The 23,279-nt window shown below is 36.4% G+C and overlaps 1 protein-coding gene across 26 annotated transcripts in view; it reads left to right on the plus strand.

Moving 5' to 3' along the window:
- Window positions 1-23,279, plus strand: part of NEB (nebulin) — a 188,575-nt gene that overhangs the window by 77,861 nt on the left and 87,435 nt on the right. For 23 of the 26 annotated variants that reach the window (XM_060776842.2, XM_060776678.2, XM_060776715.2 and 20 more), the window contains 18 exons: window positions 514-717; window positions 1,982-2,086; window positions 2,659-2,766; window positions 4,314-4,625; window positions 6,060-6,263; window positions 6,852-6,956; window positions 7,119-7,226; window positions 8,048-8,359; window positions 9,340-9,543; window positions 10,920-11,024; window positions 11,586-11,693; window positions 11,860-12,171; window positions 12,900-13,103; window positions 13,329-13,433; window positions 14,681-14,788; window positions 16,749-17,060; window positions 22,645-22,848; window positions 22,984-23,088. In XM_060776842.2, the coding sequence (XP_060632825.2) occupies window positions 514-717; window positions 1,982-2,086; window positions 2,659-2,766; window positions 4,314-4,625; window positions 6,060-6,263; window positions 6,852-6,956; window positions 7,119-7,226; window positions 8,048-8,359; window positions 9,340-9,543; window positions 10,920-11,024; window positions 11,586-11,693; window positions 11,860-12,171; window positions 12,900-13,103; window positions 13,329-13,433; window positions 14,681-14,788; window positions 16,749-17,060; window positions 22,645-22,848; window positions 22,984-23,088 (3,225 nt within the window). The remainder of the gene's footprint in view (window positions 1-513; window positions 718-1,981; window positions 2,087-2,658; window positions 2,767-4,313; window positions 4,626-6,059; window positions 6,264-6,851; window positions 6,957-7,118; window positions 7,227-8,047; window positions 8,360-9,339; window positions 9,544-10,919; window positions 11,025-11,585; window positions 11,694-11,859; window positions 12,172-12,899; window positions 13,104-13,328; window positions 13,434-14,680; window positions 14,789-16,748; window positions 17,061-22,644; window positions 22,849-22,983; window positions 23,089-23,279) is intronic. The other 3 variants (XM_067472548.1, XM_060776859.2, XM_067472563.1) reach the window with 3 other exon arrangements.

Raw genomic sequence — 23,279 nt, forward strand, 5'->3', positions numbered from 1 at the left:
ATATGTAAAGTAGTTGTGTTGACTGAGGGAGATTGATATTTACACCAAAAGGAACACATGGCTGAGTGGAACTGAAATCCTGCCCCCCTCCCCCCACCCAAAAATATTTCAGACTATTTTTACCTAACCCAGCTCTTGTTTGATACTGGGTTGCTGTTGATCATTATTTTCACTTCCCAAGTGAAAATAATGATCAACTCACTATCTTAAGTATGCAAAAGAAGCATACATGATGACAATGTGTAATTGAATAAGAAAATTGTTGTCCCTGAGATGTCGGGCATTTACAGTGTTTTGGTGTGACATTCACAGAAATACATGGACTCCACCCCTCCCCAAATTTCAACTATGTCAATATCCTGCAAACAATTTTGTGGCATACACAGAAGCTTCTTTCAACATGTGCATATTTCTGGCCATAGTACACTCATGCCATAAGTGATAATCAGATTTCTAGTCAGGTTATAGAAACAGAAAAAGTTTACCTTTTATTTTTGATTTTTTCCCCCACAGAATTACTACAAATCTGATCTCCAGTGGATGAAAGGGATTGGTTGGGTTCCTATTGGTTCATTAGATAATGAAAAAGCCAAGAAAGCTGGAGAAATCCTCAGTGAAAAGCTCTATCGCCAGCCACCGGATAAGTTCAAATTCACCAGTGTGACAGACTCCCTAGAAATGGAGTTAGCCAAGCATAATGCAGAAACAATGAATAAGGTAAAGCAACAAAATTGTTCCATTGACAAACTGGCAGTATAATACTGTCACTGATGGGGAATATGTGGTGACAGATAATAATAAAAAATGTCAAGGACGCAATCATTCCAAAGTTTCAAGTCCTACTTATTTCAACTGCAGAGTTTTAAGAACATTCAATGTCTTTCTTATTTAAATGGTGACTCCTAGGGGACTCAGAGCAGATTACAGCATTTGCATACATAGGGAAACATTCAATGTCTTTACAATCACATACAGAGGCACAAAAACACAAACAAAGGCAGAGGCTTCTCCTTTCATTTTCGGTTTCTGGAGGCCATGCTAATCTCTCGCTCTGGGGAGGTGATTTCCTCCATTTTTAAGCTGAGGAGCCTGCGGTGTCATCTCCTGATTTTGGGCCGGCAAGATCGCTTAGATGTCTCTTTGCCTTTTTCCCATTGAAGTGATACCTATTTATCTATTCACATTACATGTTTCTGAACTGTTAGGTTGGCAGGAACTGGAGCTGACAGATGGGTGCTCACCCCATCTCGCGGATTGAAACTGTCAACCTTTAGGTCAGCAGTTCAGGAGCACAAGGGTTTAACCCACTGCACCACTGTGGCTCCATGTAAACATCCTCACCCTTGTATGGACAATCACCCGTTCACATTACTTGTTTACTGGATGGCATGCAACTCCTTTTTTGAATGTTTCTATACAATTTGATTTTAGAATATACTATTTTAAAGGGACTAATTACATTACTAGTTACATTTTGAAGATCAAACAAATCATTACTTTTTTGTTACTATGGCTCAGAAAAAAATTCAGTAAGGTACTTGGCACTAAGAAGTGAGTAATAATTTCTGTTACTATTGGCAGTGGACAATATAAGGAAATGTTCTTTAGTTGTCTTTGGTCTGAAGTGATCAATTCAGATATTCAATTTAAAAATCTGGAGAAAAATGCAAATAACATTGTAAAGTAGTTCTGCCTGGCTGAAGCACATCAATGCAGTTCTGCCTCTACTAAGTTCCATTGCTCAAACTGAATCAACACACACACACAATTACACACAGGTACATAGAGGGTAATTAATAAGCAGACACCATATTTCTTATCCACTAGAAATTAGTGTTTTATATATGTAGATGTTGCTGGTGACTCTGTTCTTGCTTGTTACTACAAAGAACATCTGATTGCTAATTACTGCTAATTAGAAAACATGATGCTTCCTGATTCTTTTAATAGCAGCTATCACTTATTCTTTGTTGTTCTACAGCGCTTGTACACTGAGGCCTGGGACAAAGACAAGACTACAATCCATGTCATGCCTGATACACCTGAAATCGTGCTAGCAAAACTCAACAAACTGAACTATAGTGAAGTGAGTATTGGGATAAACACAAACCGTATCAGTGAATTTTGCACAGCCTGGAAACCATACGTTTGTATGATACAAGGTGTGGCTAACATATGTTGTGCCTCAGTTCTCCTGGAAGGGTTTGTTTCATTGCGGCAGTCTCATTATCAGTGTTCTCAGATCACACTGAAGACAAGGTTTACATTAAGCACTATTTGTTCTTTCAGTCCAAGATTGTTTTGTAGATACAAACACAGTTTGTTTTTCTTTTCAATTTGTTTCTATTTCTCAGCTCTTATTGTGATGTAAGCTGCTAGGAAAGAGGCTGTAATAGTTCAGTGATTAGGCCTAATAAAAACTATGATTAAACTATGTTAAATTTCAAATGCAAACAACAAACCATTTATTTGAATGGTAGCTTTTTGTTGGTCTTCCTAGTCATGGTTTGCTTACAAGGCTGGATTAGAACATAAAGGATATAACTATCACACCCTGGATTACCCTTCCGTTCAAACACAGTCATGCTGGAACTTTAACTAATTATGGAATTTGTCTATATTTACAATATGGGCTAAAATGTTTCTTCTTTCTCACAGAAACTGTATAAACTGGCTATGGAGGAAGCCAAAAAGGAAGGATATGACCTACGACTTGATGCTATTCCAATCCAAGCTGCCAAAGCTTCTAGGAATATTGCCAGTGATGTATGTAGAAATTTTGTTTCATGTATTTAGAGAGTTTTAATGGAAGGCTTGTATTGGTTTAAAAGCAATGTAGATTATGAACATTAGTTGACAGTATGCATGACAATTGTGGTGGACGTCTCTGACTTCTGTGAAAGAAAGTACGCAATGGAGAATTTCAGTGATTAAGGTACTAATTCATCCTGAAAATTAGAGGAATAACATGGAGCAGGGTAGGTCTTTAGCAGCACTGAGAAGAATGCATGAAAAAGATGTTAGAGTATACTAAATGAATATTGGAAGGTAATAATTAGAAATATCAAATTGGAAATAAACAGAGAAAAGGAAGATGACTACTTCCAACTTATTTTTCTACTTCTCTCACTGTTTACTTCCATTCTGAGGTGAGAACAATTGTCAACAAAATTTGCTAAAAGTGAGGAAAAAATAAATAAATTCAGAGGCATTGATATAGAATAAAGTTTGAAGTATATGTACCCAGCTTTTTGTATCCGAAGTGTTATTAACTAGTTTTTTTATAAAAGTAGTTTTCCATCTTAGTACAACATTACTTTTGAAAATATTCAATGTTGTGCAGGATAGTTTGAAATCCCACTAAGCATAATGTTGCTTAAGGGAGGAGAGGTTTTTGATTTTGGACTATCATCGGATATGCTGTGGGAGTGAAAGGTCCAAACCCTTTGGAAAGTTAGTGTATATATATATATATAGATATAGATATAGATATAGATATAGATATAGATATAGATAGATAACCATGGTTTAGATTTGGGGTTTTTTCAAAGGTTTTTTTATACTAGATATAAAAAAGGAAGGACTGAAAAAATGAATAAAATATTTACAGTATGTTTACAGTAATTATAAACACTGGGCCATATATATAGGATTGGAAATATAAAGCAATGATTGCCTTTATAGATAGGGAGAACATAAAAGGCAAACGATAGACTAAGAAGGCAACCATCATTTGTAGTAGCTTACAGCCATTGATCGATGAGTGGTTTTTTTAATTGAAAGTCACTTGTTGGTTATATGCCTATATATTTTATTTAATTGTATTTTTAATATGTTTTCTTTTTATGTTATGTTTTTGTGCACCATGTGTCATGTGTAAGCCACCCCGAGTCCCTTTGGGGAGATGGTGGTGGGATACAATAATAAAGTTGTTGTTGTTGTTGTTGTTGTTGTTGTTGTTGTTGTTGTTATTATTATTATTATATCTCAATGAGAAACATACTTATAATCTCAAAAAAATTGAAAGGAACCAGTGCTGAGGCTCACTTTACTAAAGATTAGAAATATTATGAAGAAGAAGTCATTTAATGAAGGAAGTACTGGAACCAAATAATAGTATGGGAAGAGTGAAATGATTTTAGCAAATATGTTTCTATTGAAATCCTTGAAAATTCTTGATGAATAAATTAAGATAGTCCACAGTTTCATTCTTACAAAGTTACACAGTTAGGTCACACGGAGGGTTTTTTAATGAAAGTTTTCTGACAAATATTTTTATAGACAAATGATTTACAAATGTGCATCTGTTTCAGTATAAATACAAAGAAGGCTATCGCAAGCAACTCGGCCATCACGTTGGTGCACGCAGCGTACAGGATGACCCAAAACTTGTGCATTCTATAAATGTAGCCAAGATGCAGAGTGAGAGAGAATACAAGAAAGACTTTGAGAAGTCGAAGACATGTTACAGCAGTCCTGTGGATATGCTGGGAATCTTGCTGGCTAAGAATTGTCAGAAACTGGTCAGCGATATAGATTACCGCCATTATCTGCACCAGTGGATATGCTTGCCTGATCAGAACGATGTCATCCAAGCTAGAAAAGCCTATGATCTCCAGAGTGACGTGAGTATGATATGAAGATATATGCAACTGGTATATATATACACATTTATAGGTCATGGAACTGGGAGAGAAAGTAATTCTTCATTCTCTTTGCAACCACCCCTTTTTATTTCCCTGAAAGACTATTGTTGTTTTCTGCCTTCAAATCATTTCTAACATACGGTGACTGTAAGGCAACCCTATCACAAGGTTTTCTTGGCAAGATTTGTTCAGAGGCAGTTTGCCCTAGCCTTCCTTTGAAGTAGTGTGACTTGCTCAAGGTCACCCAGTGGGTTTGCATAGTTAAGCAAGGTTTCAAATCCTTATCTTTAAAGTCCTAGTCCAGTTCTCAAATAACTACAGGTGGTCCCTTCCACACAGCTGTATAAAATCCACGTTGAACTGGATTATATGGCAGTGTGGACTCATATAATCCAGTTCAAAGCAGATTTGCATTGATATCCTGGGTATATGGCTATGTGGAAGGGCCCTTAAAAAACACTCATAATTAATGGGGGAAGACAACAGGAAGTGAGAAAAATGTACCCCTCAGAAGGGAAACAGTTATCATGGGGGAAAAGGTGTCTCTCTCAGCTAAAGCTTTATCACCAGTCCTTGTTTCCACAACAAACCTTTTTTTTTTCCAAACTCCAATTATTACAGGGAAAGAAATTGAGGTGAAATTTTCTGAACAGGAGCACAGAAAACAAAACAAACACCACAGGGGTGTTAACCCTCCCCCACGCCAGCCAAAGCATGAATATATCTGGAGTTATACTTAAAAATGTACCTGTTCTGACTTATAAATAAATTCAGCTCAAGAACAAACCTACAGAAACTATCTTGATTGTAACTTAGGCACTACCTTTACATCATAGTGGCTCAATCTGAACTGAACTGTTTGGGAATTGGGTAGACAATTTACTCTAGATGGTTTGTACTTGATCTGAAACAGCAGGTATGTAGTCTGGGAGCCCTCCTTTACTTGGCACTCTCATTTACAAATCAGAGAATCTCACTGATTAGGAATTGTTTTGCCATACATCTGGTTTATCTGGAATATATGCCTGGAAAAGGAAACACAGCAATGTTGTGGATTAGTGCAATTTTTAAAAATGACTTAGAAACTTTAGTTACATGAGACTGCAACATCTACAACTACAATGGTTGCAGCCAAGCAAAATCATGTTGTATTGATTCTAAAGCAGAATGGCTGTTTCTTCTTAACCTGAATCAGGGGACTGATACTTACTGCTTAAACCCCTAAGTTTAACCCAAAGGTTTATAGGATTACTGTGTCTTACACCAAACTCCCTGTAATTGTCTGGATTTCCTTTATTCCTCACGAACATCATCTATCAACAAGGGGGAGATTTTTCCTGGTTTTGACACGACATCTGATACTTCAGCTTAGTGACCGCTCTATATATTGACTCATCTCTACTTGTGTTCCAGGCTGTATACAAACAAGATTTGGAATGGCTTAAAGGTATTGGCTGGGTTCCTTCTGGCTCATTGGAAGTTGAAAAAGTGAAGAGAGCCGGAGAAATCCTAAGTGAGAAGAAATATCGTCAGCCACCTGATCAAATCAAGTTTACCAGTGTTGCAGATTCTTTGGAGATAGAATTGGCAAAACATAATGCTGAGGTGATGAGCAAGGTGAGTTTTGTAATCTGATATTAGCATAACTGGGTTGAGTATTGTCATAGCAGTTCCTTGCTACCAGGAAAATTCAGATTTCAGATTGAAGTTCTTCCACATTTGGAAAGGAAAATGACAATTAGCTCAAAATATGGGTGACTTCCTTCTCTTTTTTTCTGCCTCTGCAGAAACAAAATATACCCTTGGAAAATAGGCTCTCTGCATTTCTGAGTATTAGTAATATTATAATGCTAAATGTTTAAATGTTGTGTTCCTGTATTCACTATTTAATCTAGAAAACACTTATTACTGAGGCAATGAATCCACTCTGTGAAACTTTAAAAGTGTTATCCGTGGTCTTGAACCCATCCAGGGATCAATCGTTTAATATTCTGACTAAAACTAAAATGGAATCACTGATTTACTAACACAGAAGTGACCAAGTCCTTTGTAAATGTACTTAGTTTATTCTTATTACACAATTAGTATAGTTAATATTATCTGTAGATGTGGTAACAAGAGCATTGGTTTTCTTTTTATGCTAAGTCTATATGTTGATTACATTTTCTTAAGTCCAACTACCACCTTTTTCCCTCCTCTCTGCAGCGATTATACACCGAAGCTTGGGATGCGGATAAAAGAACCATTCATGTTATGCCGGATACTCCAGAGATTATGCTGGCAAAGGCAAATTCAGCCAACATTAGCCAAGTAAGAATATTTCTTATGGGTTGTAAGTAAATCAAAATCTTTTCCGAGTTATTTTTTACAACCTCTTACAACTGTGTTTTTATGAGCAAGTATAAACTGTTGGTTTAAATTCTGTGCAAGGAAATGTAACTTCATGAACTTTTTAAAAATCACTCTCTATAGAAACAGTACATCCAGGGATGGGAAGAAACGAAGGTGAAAGGTTATGACCTGAGAGCGGATGCAATTCCAATCAGAAGTGCAAAGGCATCGAGGGATATAGCTAGTGATGTAAGTAGCTGCTTCAGTGCATAGGTGGGCAAAGGTGGGAAGCTAAGGGGGCACATTAGGCTAGATGGGGGCTGCACCAAACCATAAAGCTCTTAAATTTGCGCCTCAAAAGCCTCCCAATGCCCTTGGAGCAATGGGGCATTTTTAAATGTTTTAGTGGCTCCCTGGCCATTTTAGACCTTGGAGAAGGCTTTTGAATTCAGGTGGTCTCCAAAAGTCATTTCTGCTTTACGTCCGATTTTAAGAAACCCCTTTCCCATGGTAGCTTCTCCACACACAAGATGCTAGTCAGTTTTAAAATTTCTACTGTTATCTCTGTTATCCTCTTTGGGCATAGTATGCTGTCCCATTTGGAACACTATCAAAAGGATTTTTATTCAAGGAATTAGGTATTAAGTTGCACTTTCTAACTTCCTTATATTCATTTTAATTTCGCTTGGGTTTAGTGTCAATTGGTAGGCCCCATGTAAGTTCATTTTAGGTTTTCATCATAACTTTGATGGAGTTATCTAAATGGCTGAATCTATTTCAGAAATAGTTTTCAGTATCTTAGACAGATCTTTTAAAAGTTTGTATTATGTTCACACTGCCCTATTATTATGAACCCTAGCAGCAGTTAAGTCTTGGGATATTTTCAGAAGTCATGTCTATACATGTTTTGAACCATGCAACAATGTTGGAAACACTAAGAAATTTTCTTAACATGGAGCTCAATTTTTGCACATCCTGGTATGTTTTTTTAAAACTTTATTAGCTGACTAGCTGTTGACCTTTTCTTCAATATATAGGTTATCTATAAAATTTGTTTTCTTTTCTTACAGTATAAATATAAAGATGCCTATGAGAAGCAAAGAGGACACTATGTTGGGGTCAAATGCCTTCAAGATGACCCCAAGTTGGTGTGGTTTACACATGTAGCCAAAATCCAGAGTGACAGAGAGTACAAGAAGGACTTTGAGAAATGGAAAACGAAGATCCATAGCCCTGTTGACATGCTCTCAGTTTTATTGGCTAAGAATTGTCAGAAGTTGGTCAGTGATGTGGATTATCGCCATTACTTACACGAATGGACTTGCCTGCCAGACCAGAATGATGTCATTCAGGCAAAGAAAGTGTATGAACTACAAAGTGATGTATGTAGAAATAAATATAAAACACTAATCTGTTTCCATTTGTATAATTATACTTACATATGTTTTGATACGAGAGACATTTGTACAGTTTTAAAATTTATGCAAGGACAGGAATTCAATGTTTTGTAACCCAAGTGTTGTTGTTTTTGAGGGTTTTTTATTTTGGTTTTTTTTTTTTATCTTACATTTCTACAATTACCACTTTCACATAACCAAGATCCAGCATAATTGTGTCAGCATAGATTATTACTCTGCTGGTCTTGATTTGGATTTAGGTATTGAGTTCATGAAGGAAAGGCAAAATATAGCATATGTTTTGCATGACGATGTACAAATAGGTTGATCTGCTAAATTCTCATGGGGCAAAGTAAAACAAAATGTAAACTATGGAGGTAACAAAGAGTGGATTTCAATAAACTTCTTACTGTATAGGCATGGCCTATAGCCAAAAACTTCAGGTAGAAATGGCTAAAAGAACCAAGTATTCCAGAAGCCTGGCTATTATTGCATTAAATAGGATATGGGCCATATTGAGTTCCTGAATAAACACGCATAGGTTTGTACAGTTAGAATACTAGAACCTGATAGTCTCTAAATTTCAGCATGAGATAGACTGGATATATGGGACAGTGAAGTGAGAGTTATTGATAAAAGTACAAAGGCTTTAATAAAAATAACATGCCATTACTGAAAGGAGCTAGGGTAGGAATTCACTTGTTTGCTTTGATGCCCCATTGACATTCTTATGTGTATGTGGAGGTAGCTATGTATGTGAACTTCCCCATTTCATTTAATGGAAACGTCTCTCCGCTGAAATTAATATGGGAACCTTTTCAGGCAAAGAAGCTTCATAGGCAGAATAAAGATCTCATTCTCAGGAGGGATAATTAGCCCAGATTTCTTCTTGCAGAAATGAATAGACCTCTTTCCTTCTCCATTACCAGATTTATTTTAAGACTATGCATGATTTTTCTTCACAGAATGCATATAAGGCAGATTTGGAATGGCTGCGTGGTATTGGTTGGATCCCAGAAGGTTCTTTGGAAGTCGAAAAAGTGAAGAAAGCACAGGAGATCCTGAATGATAGATTGTATCGTCAACGGCCAGACTCCATCAAATTCACGTCTATTGTTGACTCTCCTGATGTTGTTTTGGCTAAGGCCAATGCTCTGCTTCAAAGTGGGGTAAGGAAATCTTATGTTTGCTCTTTGACCTCTCAGTTTTTATATTTGTTTTTGTTTAGATAGAAAGGGAATGTACTGCCGAATGTGCAAATACCCCCAACAGTTCTAAAGCTTTGATTTTAATGACACATCATTAGGAGTTTTAAGGTCCCCTGAGATCTCACATAAAAACAAATTTAAATCCCTTTGAAATCAAGGATTGGAGTGTGTGTTATCAAAAGATCTCCAGTTATTGAGCAATGAAAAGTAATATTAATTAACTGAAGTAGTATCACTTATTAGTTGTGACAATGATTGCTTCAGATTGTTGTTTTCTAGTTTCATAAAGCGTGCACTTTAAACTCAGTTATTATTCTTACAGTCTATGGCAATACAAAATGCTTGTGACGTTAAAAAAGGCTCTTATTGTGAGTGCACACCCTACATTTTGAATATTTTGAATGGTGTCTTGCAGGCTTTCTTGCTATAGAAGACTACTTCCCTGAAGTAGTCTTCTATATCAGACTACTGTTTGAGGTTCTCGGAAGCAGCAGTTACTTATGTCAGTGAAAAAACTAAATAGTGGGTGCATCCAAAGGACCAGAAAGTATCAGATTTTGTTCCTTTTCTTGCAAATTTTATTTTGGAGATAAATACACATTTTGTTCGTTCCAGAATGTTTTCTGTTAGTTCTCCATACAATCAGATACTTTATATATATGAGCTCCTCAGGTCATCTAATTCTCCCCTGGTATAAAATCAGAAAGAAAAGAAATAAAATCTAGGACTTTTCAATCAACCTGGATGCAATGATTATGACATTTCTAGACACAAAAGTATTCATTGTAATGCCTGATAATTTACTTCTCAGGTAAATAGATCATTTGCATGTGTGTAAAATTAGACCACTAATTAGTATGAAGGGATAACTATGTGCACACTGTGGTTTGACAACTAAGGGAGTCTTCTTTGTGTATAAAGATTTCAGCTAAAAAACATGGTTAGCTTTTTGTTCTGCCATAAATAGCTTTCATGGAGTTGTAGAAAAACTGAAACACTATGGCAAGGATTAAGAAAGCTGGTTTTTTTTTCACAAAAGAAGATAGTGCTGGGGAAGAAAAATGCTTGTCAATCTCTTCACAGCACTTTGCATTGTTGAAGAAATTAGGCATTATTTAATGTGAAAAAATGTTTCTTTGACTGTGGAGAAATGTGATTCTTTGACTATGGAAGTGGTCGTCAAGATTATGCGTACAGTTCTCTAACTTGATTTTTGAAAAAATGAAGATATAATCTTTTGTTTTTAAGGATATTTTACCTGAAAACATTGACACTGTATATTTTAATAGAAAGAATGACTGGGTGTTATTTTTCCCTCTCCTTTCCCTCCTTGTTAGGCATTATATCGTGAGGTTTGGGACAAAGAAAAGACACAATTCACTCTTCCTTCTGATACTCCTGAGATGGTTTTGTCCAAGGCAAATGCTCTGAATGTCAGCAAAGTAAGAATTTATTTATTTATTTATTTAATTACTTCATTTCTATCCCTCTTTTCTTGACCCAAGAGGGGACTCAAGGCAGCTTACAAATTCAGCAGAAATTCAATGCCGTACAGGTAACAATAAAACACATCTCATAAAATGTAAACAATCTAAGCATATAAACAATTAAAACTCATAGCAATCTAGCAAACAGATTAAAAACCACATATAAGTTGCTGAGTCATGGTCTCATATTCAAATCATTTTCCAAAATCCATAGTCCATTATTCAAGCTGTTAAAGTCTTGAATTACATGACTAACGGTGAATGCATCAGTACCTAAATGTTGGCCTTTTAATGAAAAATCTAAATGAGATTTGATTTTCACTGAAAAATGTCTTATCAGTGGAAATGAGAAAACCAGAGATGATGTTTTCCTGTAATAATAATTAGTTAAATACAATTTTATATGGACTTGCATTGGGGACCACACATAAAAATAAATATATGAAAACGTGATTAATATTCAATACACTTAGATAAACATAGTATGCATGGATAATTTCTTCCTCTCTTTCACAGAAATATTACCAATCAGGATGGGAAGAAACTAAGAAGAAAGGTCATGATTTGAGACTGGATGCCATTGAAATTCAACATGCTAAGGCTTCTAGGAATATTGCCAGTGAGGTATGTTTATTGTTTAAAATATTTCACTCCAGCAATTTCTTTAATGTTAAACATATTATTAATATTTTTATCAACAGCAGTAACCTGACTTTAAAGAACAAACAAGCATTACAGTATAATTTTAAAATAGGCTTGATTGCTAATTTTCCTATGTTTTTCTTATTAGTACAAGTACAAAGAAGGTTATCGAAGACAACTCGGACACCATGTTGGAGCGCGCAGCATAGAGGATGACCCCAAACTGGTATTGGCTATGAATGTAGCCAAAATGCAAAGTGAAAGGGAGTACAAGAAATACTTTGAGAAGTTCAAGACGAAGTTCAACAGTCCGGTAGACATGTTGTCTATTCTGTTGGCCAAGAATTGCCAGAAACTGGTTAGTGACATTGACTACCGTCACTACCTGCATGAATGGACCTGCCTGCCTGACCAGAATGATGTCATCCAAGCCAAGAAAGCCTACGAGCTACAGAGTGATGTGAGTTGAGTGCGGATTCATAATACTTCCTTCATTAGTGCATATGTGGAATCTCCTACGGTATGTGGTAGATTTTTGTCATCTCTGCAGTAGTCTGTCACCTGCAACTTCAGATATCACCAATCAATTTATTTGTTTTAAAAATGTTCTTTTGGCTTTATGTTACATATTAAATCCTGCCTTGGTAGTAGCTGCACAGAACCTGTTAACCATGGACATGGAACCATGGTGCCCAAAATCTTCAGTCAAAAATAATTTGAGTTGTTGTATTTCTTTCTTTCTTTTAAAAATTTATATCCCACTGGCCATATATGGCTCCCCTGTCTCCAAATTTTTCTCACAGTAATTCTGTGAGATTGGTGGCATCAAAATGTTCCAAGTCATTCAGTGAATTCTGTTGTTCAGAAGTGACTGGAACTGGAATCTCTCAATACCAGTCTAACACTAAACACTCTACCATATTGCAGCCATTTTGTCAGAGTGCCATTCCAGATGTTTGACAGTTGCTGCTCTATGATGTTGTATTACTATAGAAATGTTTTATGTCTGTTGTCAAACAAACTCACAGGTGATATGGAATATGCTTTCCCAATAACAGTATAAGAATCCAGGTATGAAAGCTTAGTAGTTCTGTATTGTAAGAAAGTGCCATTGAGTGGACAAGCAGTAACAAATTGAAGGTAACATCTTCTTTTATATTGTTAATACTTTCATATGCTCTTTTGTAGAATGCTTACAAAGCAGACCTGGAATGGCTGCGTGGCATTGGCTGGATGCCAGAAGGCTCTGTGGAAGTGCTCAAAGTGAAGAAAGCCCAAGAGATATTGAATGACAGATTGTATAAGCAGCCACCGGATACACTGAAATTTACCAGCATTGCTGATCCACCCCCTGTTGTCTTGGCTAAGATTAATTCCCAACAAATCAGTGAGGTAAATTACTACCTCTATGCTGTGGGCTGTGGTATTGAAATATTAGTTATAATTCTGACCTTGTAATAGCTACATGTGTCAACTATCACTTTCAGAGTCCTTGGAAACTCCTTGGTTGTTGAAAGAGCAGCTTTTCAACTTCTTCATTACATGTAGTGATGTGTTTTTGAAAAATATTTTGACAATATCATATCATAAATCAATGTTTGTGTGTTTATTTCATAGAATCTGTATCGTGAAGCCTGGGATAAAGATAAGACTCAGTTCCATCTTCCTTCGGATACCCCTGTAATGCTGCAGGCAAAGATTAATGCTCTCACCATAAGCAATGTAAGAGAATAAATTAACACTATGCATGCGGGTATGGCAAAGACAAACTCTCCCATTATTAATGGTTCTTTAAAAGTGGACATGTATGGGTGTCGGTTCTTGTTTATGTAGCAGTAGTGAAACTTTCTGATGATTGTATTGTCAAGAGGACAAGATACTGTCTTTTTTAAAAGGCTTACATAATTATAATTATCTTTACATTATTTATTTGACAAATTTAAAGTGTATTATTTAAGAATTGATCTTCAAGCAGATATGTATGTGGTGTGTGCATACACAATTTGCAGAAAATACACATATTTTGGAAGGGAGTTCTACAGGCCAAGTTACAGCACTGAAAAGGCCATATCTCTCATACCCAACAACTGTATGGATTGCAAGCCAGGGAGAAAGGCCTGTATTGGTTAACTTAACACACGGGCTGCTTCATTAAGATGTTGTAACCCGCCTCGGGCCACAAGGAGAGGCAGGTAAGAAATAATAATAATAATAATAATAATAATAATAATAATAGGCAGGATTTCTGATTACCTGGAACTAGACTGCTTTGAAGATCAAAACTAGCACCAAGCAGTCATTGCAGGTGTTACAGTATTAGTGTAATAATACCTGACTTTCTACCCTAAACAAAGACTCAAGTTGAAATTTCCATCTTCAAAGGCAGCCTCATCCAGAGTGCATTTCAATAGTCCATACTATGAAGAACTCATACATACACAACTGAAGCTGTTAAGAAGCTTTATTGTACCACCAGTTGTAATTAGGTTCTTTTCTTACTATCGTAACACCAAGCAATGCTTCCAATTCTTTCTTTCTTTTATAAGACACATTTTATAGATAGGTTAGTTGTGTAATGTGGGCATGTAAGGACTTTTCCAGACAGGCCCTATATTCCAGGATCTGATCCTAGGTTTTCTGTTCATCCCAGATTATCTGGCAGTGCAGATTCATATAATCCAGTTTAAAGCAGAAAACCTGGAATCAGGTCCTGGTATACAGGACCTGTCTGGAAGGGCCCTAGGAGAAAATGAGAGCACGACACTTACATGATGTCGGTGCATTCATTACACATTCCAGGAAATTTGCATTTTAGGCAGCCACTTTGTGCTTATTTACCTGGAAATAATGTCAGTTGAGAAACAGTAGCACTTACGTTTCACTAAGTATGTATAGGATTGATGATTCTTTGTACTTCATTTCATTGTGAATTTCAAGACTTAATTGAGTATTGTACATTTTCATTGCAGAAATATTATACTGGAGACTGGGATGAAGCCAAAGCAAAAGGATATGACATCAGAGCTGATGCTATTTCAATCAAGCATGCTAAAGCTTCCAGGGATATTGCCAGCGAGGTACAACCTTTGTTACTTTAATTTCTATATCTGATTAAGTGATAGGTTTGCAATGCCAAAGAGTGTGGTCAAATAACCCAGGCTCAAAATCATTTTTTCAGCTTGAGATATTTAAGTTTTGTCTTTCAAAATAGATCCAAGATGAAACAGTTTTCAGTTATGTCAAAATGCCATAGGGAGTGCTATGAGATGCTCAGAGAGATATGGTGCTGTAATCTATGGTTTTTTATGCTCTAAGTTCTTTTCATTGATCAATCTGTTGCTTCTGCTATCTCCTTAAAAACTGGAAAGCTTAATTCTTAAAAAAATTATTGATTACTAGTTTACTATTAAAATGTGAAAATATCATAACAATTCACCATGGGAAAAAATGAAGGAAGAGTGCCTTTTCTAGATGTCCTAGTCATCCGTAAACCAGATCAACAATTGGGTCACACTGTTTACAGAAAACCCACACACAGAGATAGATATCTACATAAAAACTCCAACCATCACCCAAGTCAAAAAAGAAGCACCATTAAAGCCTTGGCAGATTGTGCAAAAAGAATCTGCGAACCCCACGTCCTTCAAGATGAACTGAACTACCTCAACTGGGCTCTCCAGGCCAATGGATACGCCACCTCAGACATCAGAAGACCTGCAAAACCGAGAACAAGCCACGAGAGTCAAGACAAAGATCCATCCAGAGGAAAAGTGTTCTTACCGTACATCAAGGGAACCACTGACCGCATAGGGAAGCTGATGAGGAAACACAACATACGAGCCACCTACAGACCTACTAAGAAAATCCAACAAATGCTACATTCAGCAAAGGACAAGAGGGATCCTCTCACTTCTGCAGGAGTCTACTGGACACCATGCAGCTGTGGACAAGTCTACATAGGGACCACCAAATGCAGCGCCCAAACATGGATCAAGGAACATGAAAGGCACTGCAGACTACTTCAACCAGAGAAATCAGCCATAGCAGAGCACCTGATGAACCAACCTGGACACAGCATTTTATTTGAGAACACAGAAATGCTGGACCAGTCTCACAACCACAGTGTCAGATGACACAGAGAAGCCATTGAAATCCACCAGCATGTAGATAATTTCAACAGAAAGGAGGAAACCATGAAAATGAACAAAATCTGGCTACCAGTATTTAAAAACTCTAAAATTACAACAGCAAAACAACAGAGAGGAAACAATCTGGGGCATCTAATCACCTCTCAACAAAAGATTGCCCCAGGCACTGCCAGGCCATCAAATGGTAATCAAGGTGGTCAGTTGAGACATTCACACCTAGCTCCAGCAGACAAGAGTCCTTTGTCCCACCCTGATCATTCCACAGATATATAAACTCATTTTCCTAGTTCCAACAGACCTCACTACCTCTGAGGATGCTTGCCATAGATGCAGGTGAAACGTCAGGAGAGAATGCCTCTAGAACATGGCCATATAGCCCGAAAAAACCTACAACAACCCAATATCATAACTTCTTGCATACCTCCCAAAGCAAATGAAGTATTCTTAAATGAATGATGTATTGAAAGTATTTTCTGAAAGTAATCTCATGCATCTTTATTTGGAGGCAAGTCTCACCCCTTCGAATGGTTTACTTCCAGGAAAGAGCAAATAGACTTGCTATTATCTGGAATTTAACTTTGGCATGATTAATTCTAGCAATTAGCCATTGATCAAATCGGGTATATGTTATTCAGAGAGTGGTGACTTTCCCAGTTTTGTTGAATTACATATCCCATTATTCCTTACCAGGCTAGACAGGCTGATCAGAACTAGAGCCCAAAAGTTTCTGGAGGGCTATGTATTCCCCTGCCCTATAGGGGAACCACTATTTGAATATTCTGTAACATAGAGATACAGTTGAGTGCCAACGTCTGATGCTCAGTTTTCTAAATTGTCTGGTTCTAATTATTTACAATTTATTTTAATTTTTTTCTCCTTCTGTGCTCAGTACAAGTACAAAGAAGCTCATGAAAAACAGAAAGGCCACTATATTGGAAGCCCATCAGTAAAGGCAGATCCCAAACTTTCATGGGCTGCCAAAGTACTGAAGATGCAAAATGACAGACTGTATAAGCAAGCTTACAACAATTCAAAAGCCAAGATCACAATCCCAGTTGACATGGTGGCCATCAAAGGAGCCAACGAATGCCAGGGTTTAGTAAGCGAAGTTGGCTATCGTCAACGCTTGCACCAGTGGTCTTGTCTGCCAGACCAGAATGATGTGATCCAAGCAAGGAAAGCCTATGAACTACAGAGTGATGTAAGTATATCTGTATTTTGTGAACTCAGTATGTACTTGCTGCCACAGAAAATAAAAGTTATGATAGGTAGTACTTGAAGCTTTACACTTAATTATCAACTTCCTTGACAGTATCTGCAGTTTTTCCATGAATGACGATTGTCCTACCAAAGAATATTCATATACGGTAATTTACCATGATTATCTATGGTAACAGTTTTGGAATATTATGACTAGATGCTTATCCAATCTCTTGCAGATATGATGTACTTGAGCTTCCTAAAATGTCTCAGTCAATAGCTAATTAATCCAGATTCTTCTGGAGTACAGACTGTTCCTCCCATCTTAGGTTCAGGGGATACCTTTTTATTAAGCAGGAAATCACCTACTCCTGTTCTGAAAATAGCTCAGCCCCCTCCAAGTCTTAATAAACTAGACAAAATGTGCTAGGACTTATTTTCCTAGATGACAGGTGGGAAATTTGTTCTCCTAGAGGTCAGGTGGGAAATATTAATTTTAAAAATCTTTTAAATTTTATTCATAAGGAGGGCCTCAATGTTCCCACTCTGGTCTATCTCAATGATGAATTTCATAATCTAGTTTTGGATCCTGAAATAATACACTGAAATAATTGAGGTCCCATTAATTTTACTTTGAAATTCCTTTTTTTTTTATAAATAGTTTTTATTCAAATTTTCAACCATGTACACTAAAAACAGGGAAAAACAGGGAAAAACAGAAGACGAAAAAAAACACCAGAGTAATCCTCTATACCCATATCCAAACGTAGGAAAAAGAAAAAGAAAAGAAAAAAAAAAGAAAAAAAAAACCCACACCCTAAAGTGACCTCCATTCATCTTACTTTGTACTTAACCCATAAGCCGAATAAACTTTCATAATCTAATATATCATATGTCTCTCTCATATGTCGTATAACAACTATATAGTATTTCATAACTTATCATATTAACCTGTAAGCATGCTGTATCCATTTAAGTCTTCTAATCTCCTTCTTAGTCAATTCTTGGACCAGTTTTCTTTGTTATCTAAATACTCCTGTAATACCGACCAGTCCGTAGGGTTAATTACCCTACCCTTCGATTGTTTGAGCCAGTATGTGAGTTCGTCCATGTCCTTAATATCTTTTATTTTAGCAATCCAGTCTATTTTATTTGGTATATTCTCCTGCTTCCACGTCTTGGCGTAAACCATTCTTGCCGCCGTGGTAAGAAAAGTAAGCAATTTGTCCTTATTTTCATCTTTCAATAAGTCTGAATCAAACATCCCTAATAGATAAAATTCAGGTTGCAATGGGAGTTCTAATTTTAATATTTTTTTACATTCACAATGAATCATTTGCCAATAAGCCTTCGCCTTGTCACAAGACCACCACATGTGGTAAAAGGATCCTTCATGGTTTTTACATTTCCAACAATTTGTATTCGTTTGTTTATACATCAATCCTAATTTTTTTGGGGTTATGTACCACCTATGCATCATTTTTAATAGGTTCTCCTGCAAGTCTGAGGCATAGGTGTATTTCATTCTTTTCTCCCAAATTGTTTCCCATTCCTTTAGTGAGATCGATCTGCCTATATTTCTCGCCCAATTAATCATTGAATCTTTTATCACCTCTTTTTCTGTGGCCCACTCCAAAAGTTTACCATATAGTTTCGTAATTGTTTTCCTTTCTGATTGGAGTAATTTTCCCCAATAGTCCTCTTTTTCTACAAAACCCCTCTTTTTATCGATATTATAAGCCTCTTTAAGTTGTGCATACTGGAACCAGGATATGTTTTTAAATTGAGAAACAATATCCTCCTGTCTTTTTAATTCAAATTGATCTCCTTTTTTGTATAATATGTCACCGTATTTTGGCCATTGGGACCATCCCAATAGCCTTCTTTGTTTCGCCTCTAGGGGCGAGACCCATAAGGGAGTTTTTTGACAAAAATGGTTTTTATATTTTCTCCAAACTTTTAATAATGCCGAACGCACAAAATGGTTCCCAAAGTTTTTCTCCTTTTGGGCACCCTCATACCAGATGTAATTGTGCCATCCTTGTCTCAAATCAAATCCCTCAATGGTTAGTATTTTGGGTTTCTTCAAAGAGGACCACTCCTTTATCCACGACAATGCCGCTGCCTCATAATATAGTAACAAGTCAGGAAGACCAAAACCGCCCTTTTTCTTTGTTGTAATCATTGTCACAAATTTAATTCTGGGATGTTTCTTCTTCCAAATAAACTTAGAAATGTCTTTATTCCAATTTTTAATATAACTATAGTTTCTGATAATAGGTAAATTTTGAAATAAGAATAACATTTTGGGCAAAATGTTCATCTTCACTGCAGCTATCCTTCCCAGCAAGGATAAATTAAGTCTTTCCCAGCTTTCCAGTTCCTTTTTAATTTCCTTCCATTTATTTAAATAATTATTTTCCAGGAGATGGAGATTCCTCGCAGTTAACCACACACCTAAGTATTTAATCTTGTTCATTATCTTAATTCCAGATTTGTCTTGCAGTTCTTTCTGTTTTTCAGGGGGTATATTTTTGGTCAACATCTTTGTTTTTTCCTTATTTATTTTAAAACCTGCCACTTCTCCATAGTTTTCCAATTTCTGAATCCAATTCTCAATACTGTCTCTTGGACTCTCAATTATAGCTATAAGATCGTCTGCATAGGCTCTAATCTTACATTCCTGATTATCTATTTTCAGTCCTCTAAGAGACTTGTCTTGCCTAATATTTCTCAGCAGAACTTCTAACGCAAAAATAAAAATCAGGGGCGACAGAGGACATCCCTGCCTCGCCCCTTTTTCTATTTTTATCTCTTCTGAGCTTGTACCGTTGATCCATAATTTGGCTTTTTGTTCATCCAAGATTGTTTCAATTACATTTTGGAAATGAAATCCAATGTCTACTTCTTTGCAGAGCAGTTTGACAAAATCCCATTTCATATTGTCAAACGCTTTCTCAGCGTCTATAGTCAATAATGCAATCTCTTTTTGGTGATTATGTTCATAATACTCTAAAGCATCAATGATTATTCTTAAATTATCTTTAATATTTCTTCGAGGCAGGAAACCATTTTGATCTTCTCCAATCCATTCTACTAAAAATGTTTTAAATCTGTCCGCCATAATACTTGCAAAAATTTTGTAATCCAGATTTAGTAATGATATCGGGCGGTAATTTTTTATTTCTGTTGGGTCTGTTCCTTCCTTCGGGATCAATGTGATATCCGCCAATTTCCATGTTTCTGGAATTTCTCGGTCAGTCAAGACTTTATTCATAATTTTTTGTAACATAGGTGTAATTTCTTCTTGGGTAATTTTATAATAGGCAGCAGAGAAACCGTCCGGTCCTGGTGCTTTGTTGTTCTTCAAGTTGTTAATTGCTTTTTTAATTTCTAATTGGGAAATGGGTAAGGACATAACTGATCTTAAAAAAGATAGAACAAAAATTGAGAAATCCCAAATTAAGCTTCAGAAGAAGATTGAGCAAATAGACAACAAGAACACCAAGCTTGAAAAATTGCAGGATAGACTTGAACAAAATGAATCGGAGTATCAATTAAGATATAGAAATGTAGTTGAGGTCGAAAATGAAGATATCAGAGACACAATAATTAAGATAACAGCTAAAATATTAGACTGCACAGAGCAAGAATTGGACATGGGGATAGACCGCGTTTTTAGAATCCAAACTAATTATGCAAAGAAAAATAAAACCCCGAGAGATACAATAGTCAAATTTGTTAGAAAGAGGGTGCGAGATGAGGTTCTCAAACAAAGTATTACAAAACCGATCTCTTTTAAAGATATGAAAATTTTGATACTAAAAGAGTTCCCGATTTCAACATTGAACAGGCGTAGAAAGTATTTCTTTTTGACGGACGAACTTAAACGACTTAACATTAGATTCCGGTGGGAGAAATATGAAGGCATTATGGCAACTTACAAAGGAGAAAAATATTGGCTCACATCAGAAGAAAAAGCCAAAGACTTTTACAAAAGACTGGAACGCGACAAACTGATAAAAACCTCACCGAAATCAGCAGAAAAAGGGAAAAAGCCTAAAAGAAAAAGATCAAAATCCCCAGAACCACACGGCGCGACTTCTAGCATGCAATCGACTAACGAGGACGGAGATGATGAGGATGACGAAGAAGACGTGGCAGAATCGGAAGAGATACAGACTACAGAATAAACATGATGGATTTTACATATCACCTACACTGTTTTTCAAATAATGTCAATGGTTTAAATTCTCCCAATAAGAGAAAGAGACTTTATCATCAATTACGACGCGGAAAATACAACATCATAGCATTGCAAGAGACACACATCAAACACAAACATGCCCCCTATTTGGAACAAAAACAATTAGGAAAATTATACCATTCATCAATAGACAAGAAAAAAAGGGGGGTGGCTCTATACATAGACGAAAAACTCCCGTCAGAATTACTATTTAAGGATCAGGATGGCCGAATGATCGCAGTTAAGTTAACCTTAGGGATGGAAACTATTATTATAGTAAACATCTATGCCCCGAACGGACCGAAGGCTAAATTTGCGAAAACTCTCAAAGATCATTTATTAGACACTCGAATTGACCACATGATTGTATTTGGAGATTTCAACGGAATTATGGATAAAAGATTAGACTCAACAAAACACCACCGAAAACAAAATAAAGAAACTCAGAGTACTTTACCAAATTCTTTTCACCAGCTGAAAAGAGAGTTTGATATGGAGGACACATGGAGAGCTCACCACTTGAATGAAAAAGACTACACATTTTACTCAAATCGTCACTCTAGCTGGTCTAGAATCGATATGATTTGGACTACTAAGCTACTCACTGCCAAAGTAGATGAAATCAAAATTCTGTCTAGGGACTTATCGGATCATTGCCCTCTCACGATGGTGATAAACTATAAAAAACCAGTAAGGAGATGGAGACTGAATGAAAATCTTATAAAAACACAAGAAGATATTAAAAATTATAAAAAGAAAACACAAGAATTTTTTGAAATTAATGACACAAATGAGGTAAAGACCCAGATAGTCTGGGACGCATACAAAGCCGTGATGAGAGGCATCTTAATTCAACACAACTCAAAAAGAAATAGACTTAAAAACCAAAAAATAGCAGAAATTGAGAGAGAGATACATAACAAAGAAACTGAGTTGAAGAAAGACCCCAAAAATCAAAAGGTGCTTAAGGAAGTGATCCTCCTCAGGAAAGAAAAACAAAGTTTGGAGATAGAAAAATTGGCAAAAGACTTAAAATATCTCAAACAAAATTCCTTCGAGAATGCCAACAAAATTGGTCGCTGGTTGGCAAGAAAACTAAGGAAAAAGAAAAATGAGCTAAGCATAAATAAAATTAACATTAATGGCCGGACGATAACTAATGATAGCGACATTCGGGAGGCTTTCCGAGAATTTTACCAACACTTGTTTAAAGAACACAATATTGATAAAGAAAAAATAACGGATTATTTAAGCAAACAGAAGCTGGGAAAAATTTCAGAAGACCAGAGGGAAAACTTTGAAATTCCTTATTCTCCTTCTCTGACATTTTCTTTTACAGGCTGTGTACAAGTCAGATCTGGAATGGCTCCGTGGCATTGGATGGGTGCCGAGTGAATCTCCAATAGTGAAGAGGGTAAAATTTGCCCAAGATATTCTGAGTGATAATGTCTATCGCACCCCTGCTGATCGTCTGAAATTCACCAACATTGTTGACACACCGGAGATTCTTCTTGCCAAAACCAATGCTGAGCAAATGAGTCTTGTAAGTTAACTTCTTCCAGTAATTTCCAATATTATTTGTACTGAATCCAAAGTTATTGATATTCCTCAAATGAAAGCAAGAATGTTGCCAATAAGTGCAAAAGGAATCACTGGGTGATTTATGTGGTTTTTGCAGGCTAAATACAGAGAGGTTTGGGATAAAGACAAGACTATGATCCATGTGATGCCAGACACACCTGAAATCATGCTCTCTAGGGCTAATGCTGTCAACGTGAGCCATGTAAGTGTATATCTTCAGTATGTATTAGTTTAAAATGCTTCAGGATTTTTTTAGAAAATCTAGTTAAGGATGCTTTAGAAGTTATGAGCTTACTACATGGCAAAGACTCTTGAAAAGACTGTACATTTACTGAGACTGTGGGTGCAGGACCCTCACTAGGTCCTTGAGCATATTTCTCAAGGCCCTCTTCC

The sequence above is a fragment of the Anolis sagrei genome, chromosome 1 (assembly GCF_037176765.1).
Source record: "Anolis sagrei isolate rAnoSag1 chromosome 1, rAnoSag1.mat, whole genome shotgun sequence".
NCBI classification, from domain to species: Eukaryota; Metazoa; Chordata; class Lepidosauria; order Squamata; family Dactyloidae; genus Anolis; species Anolis sagrei.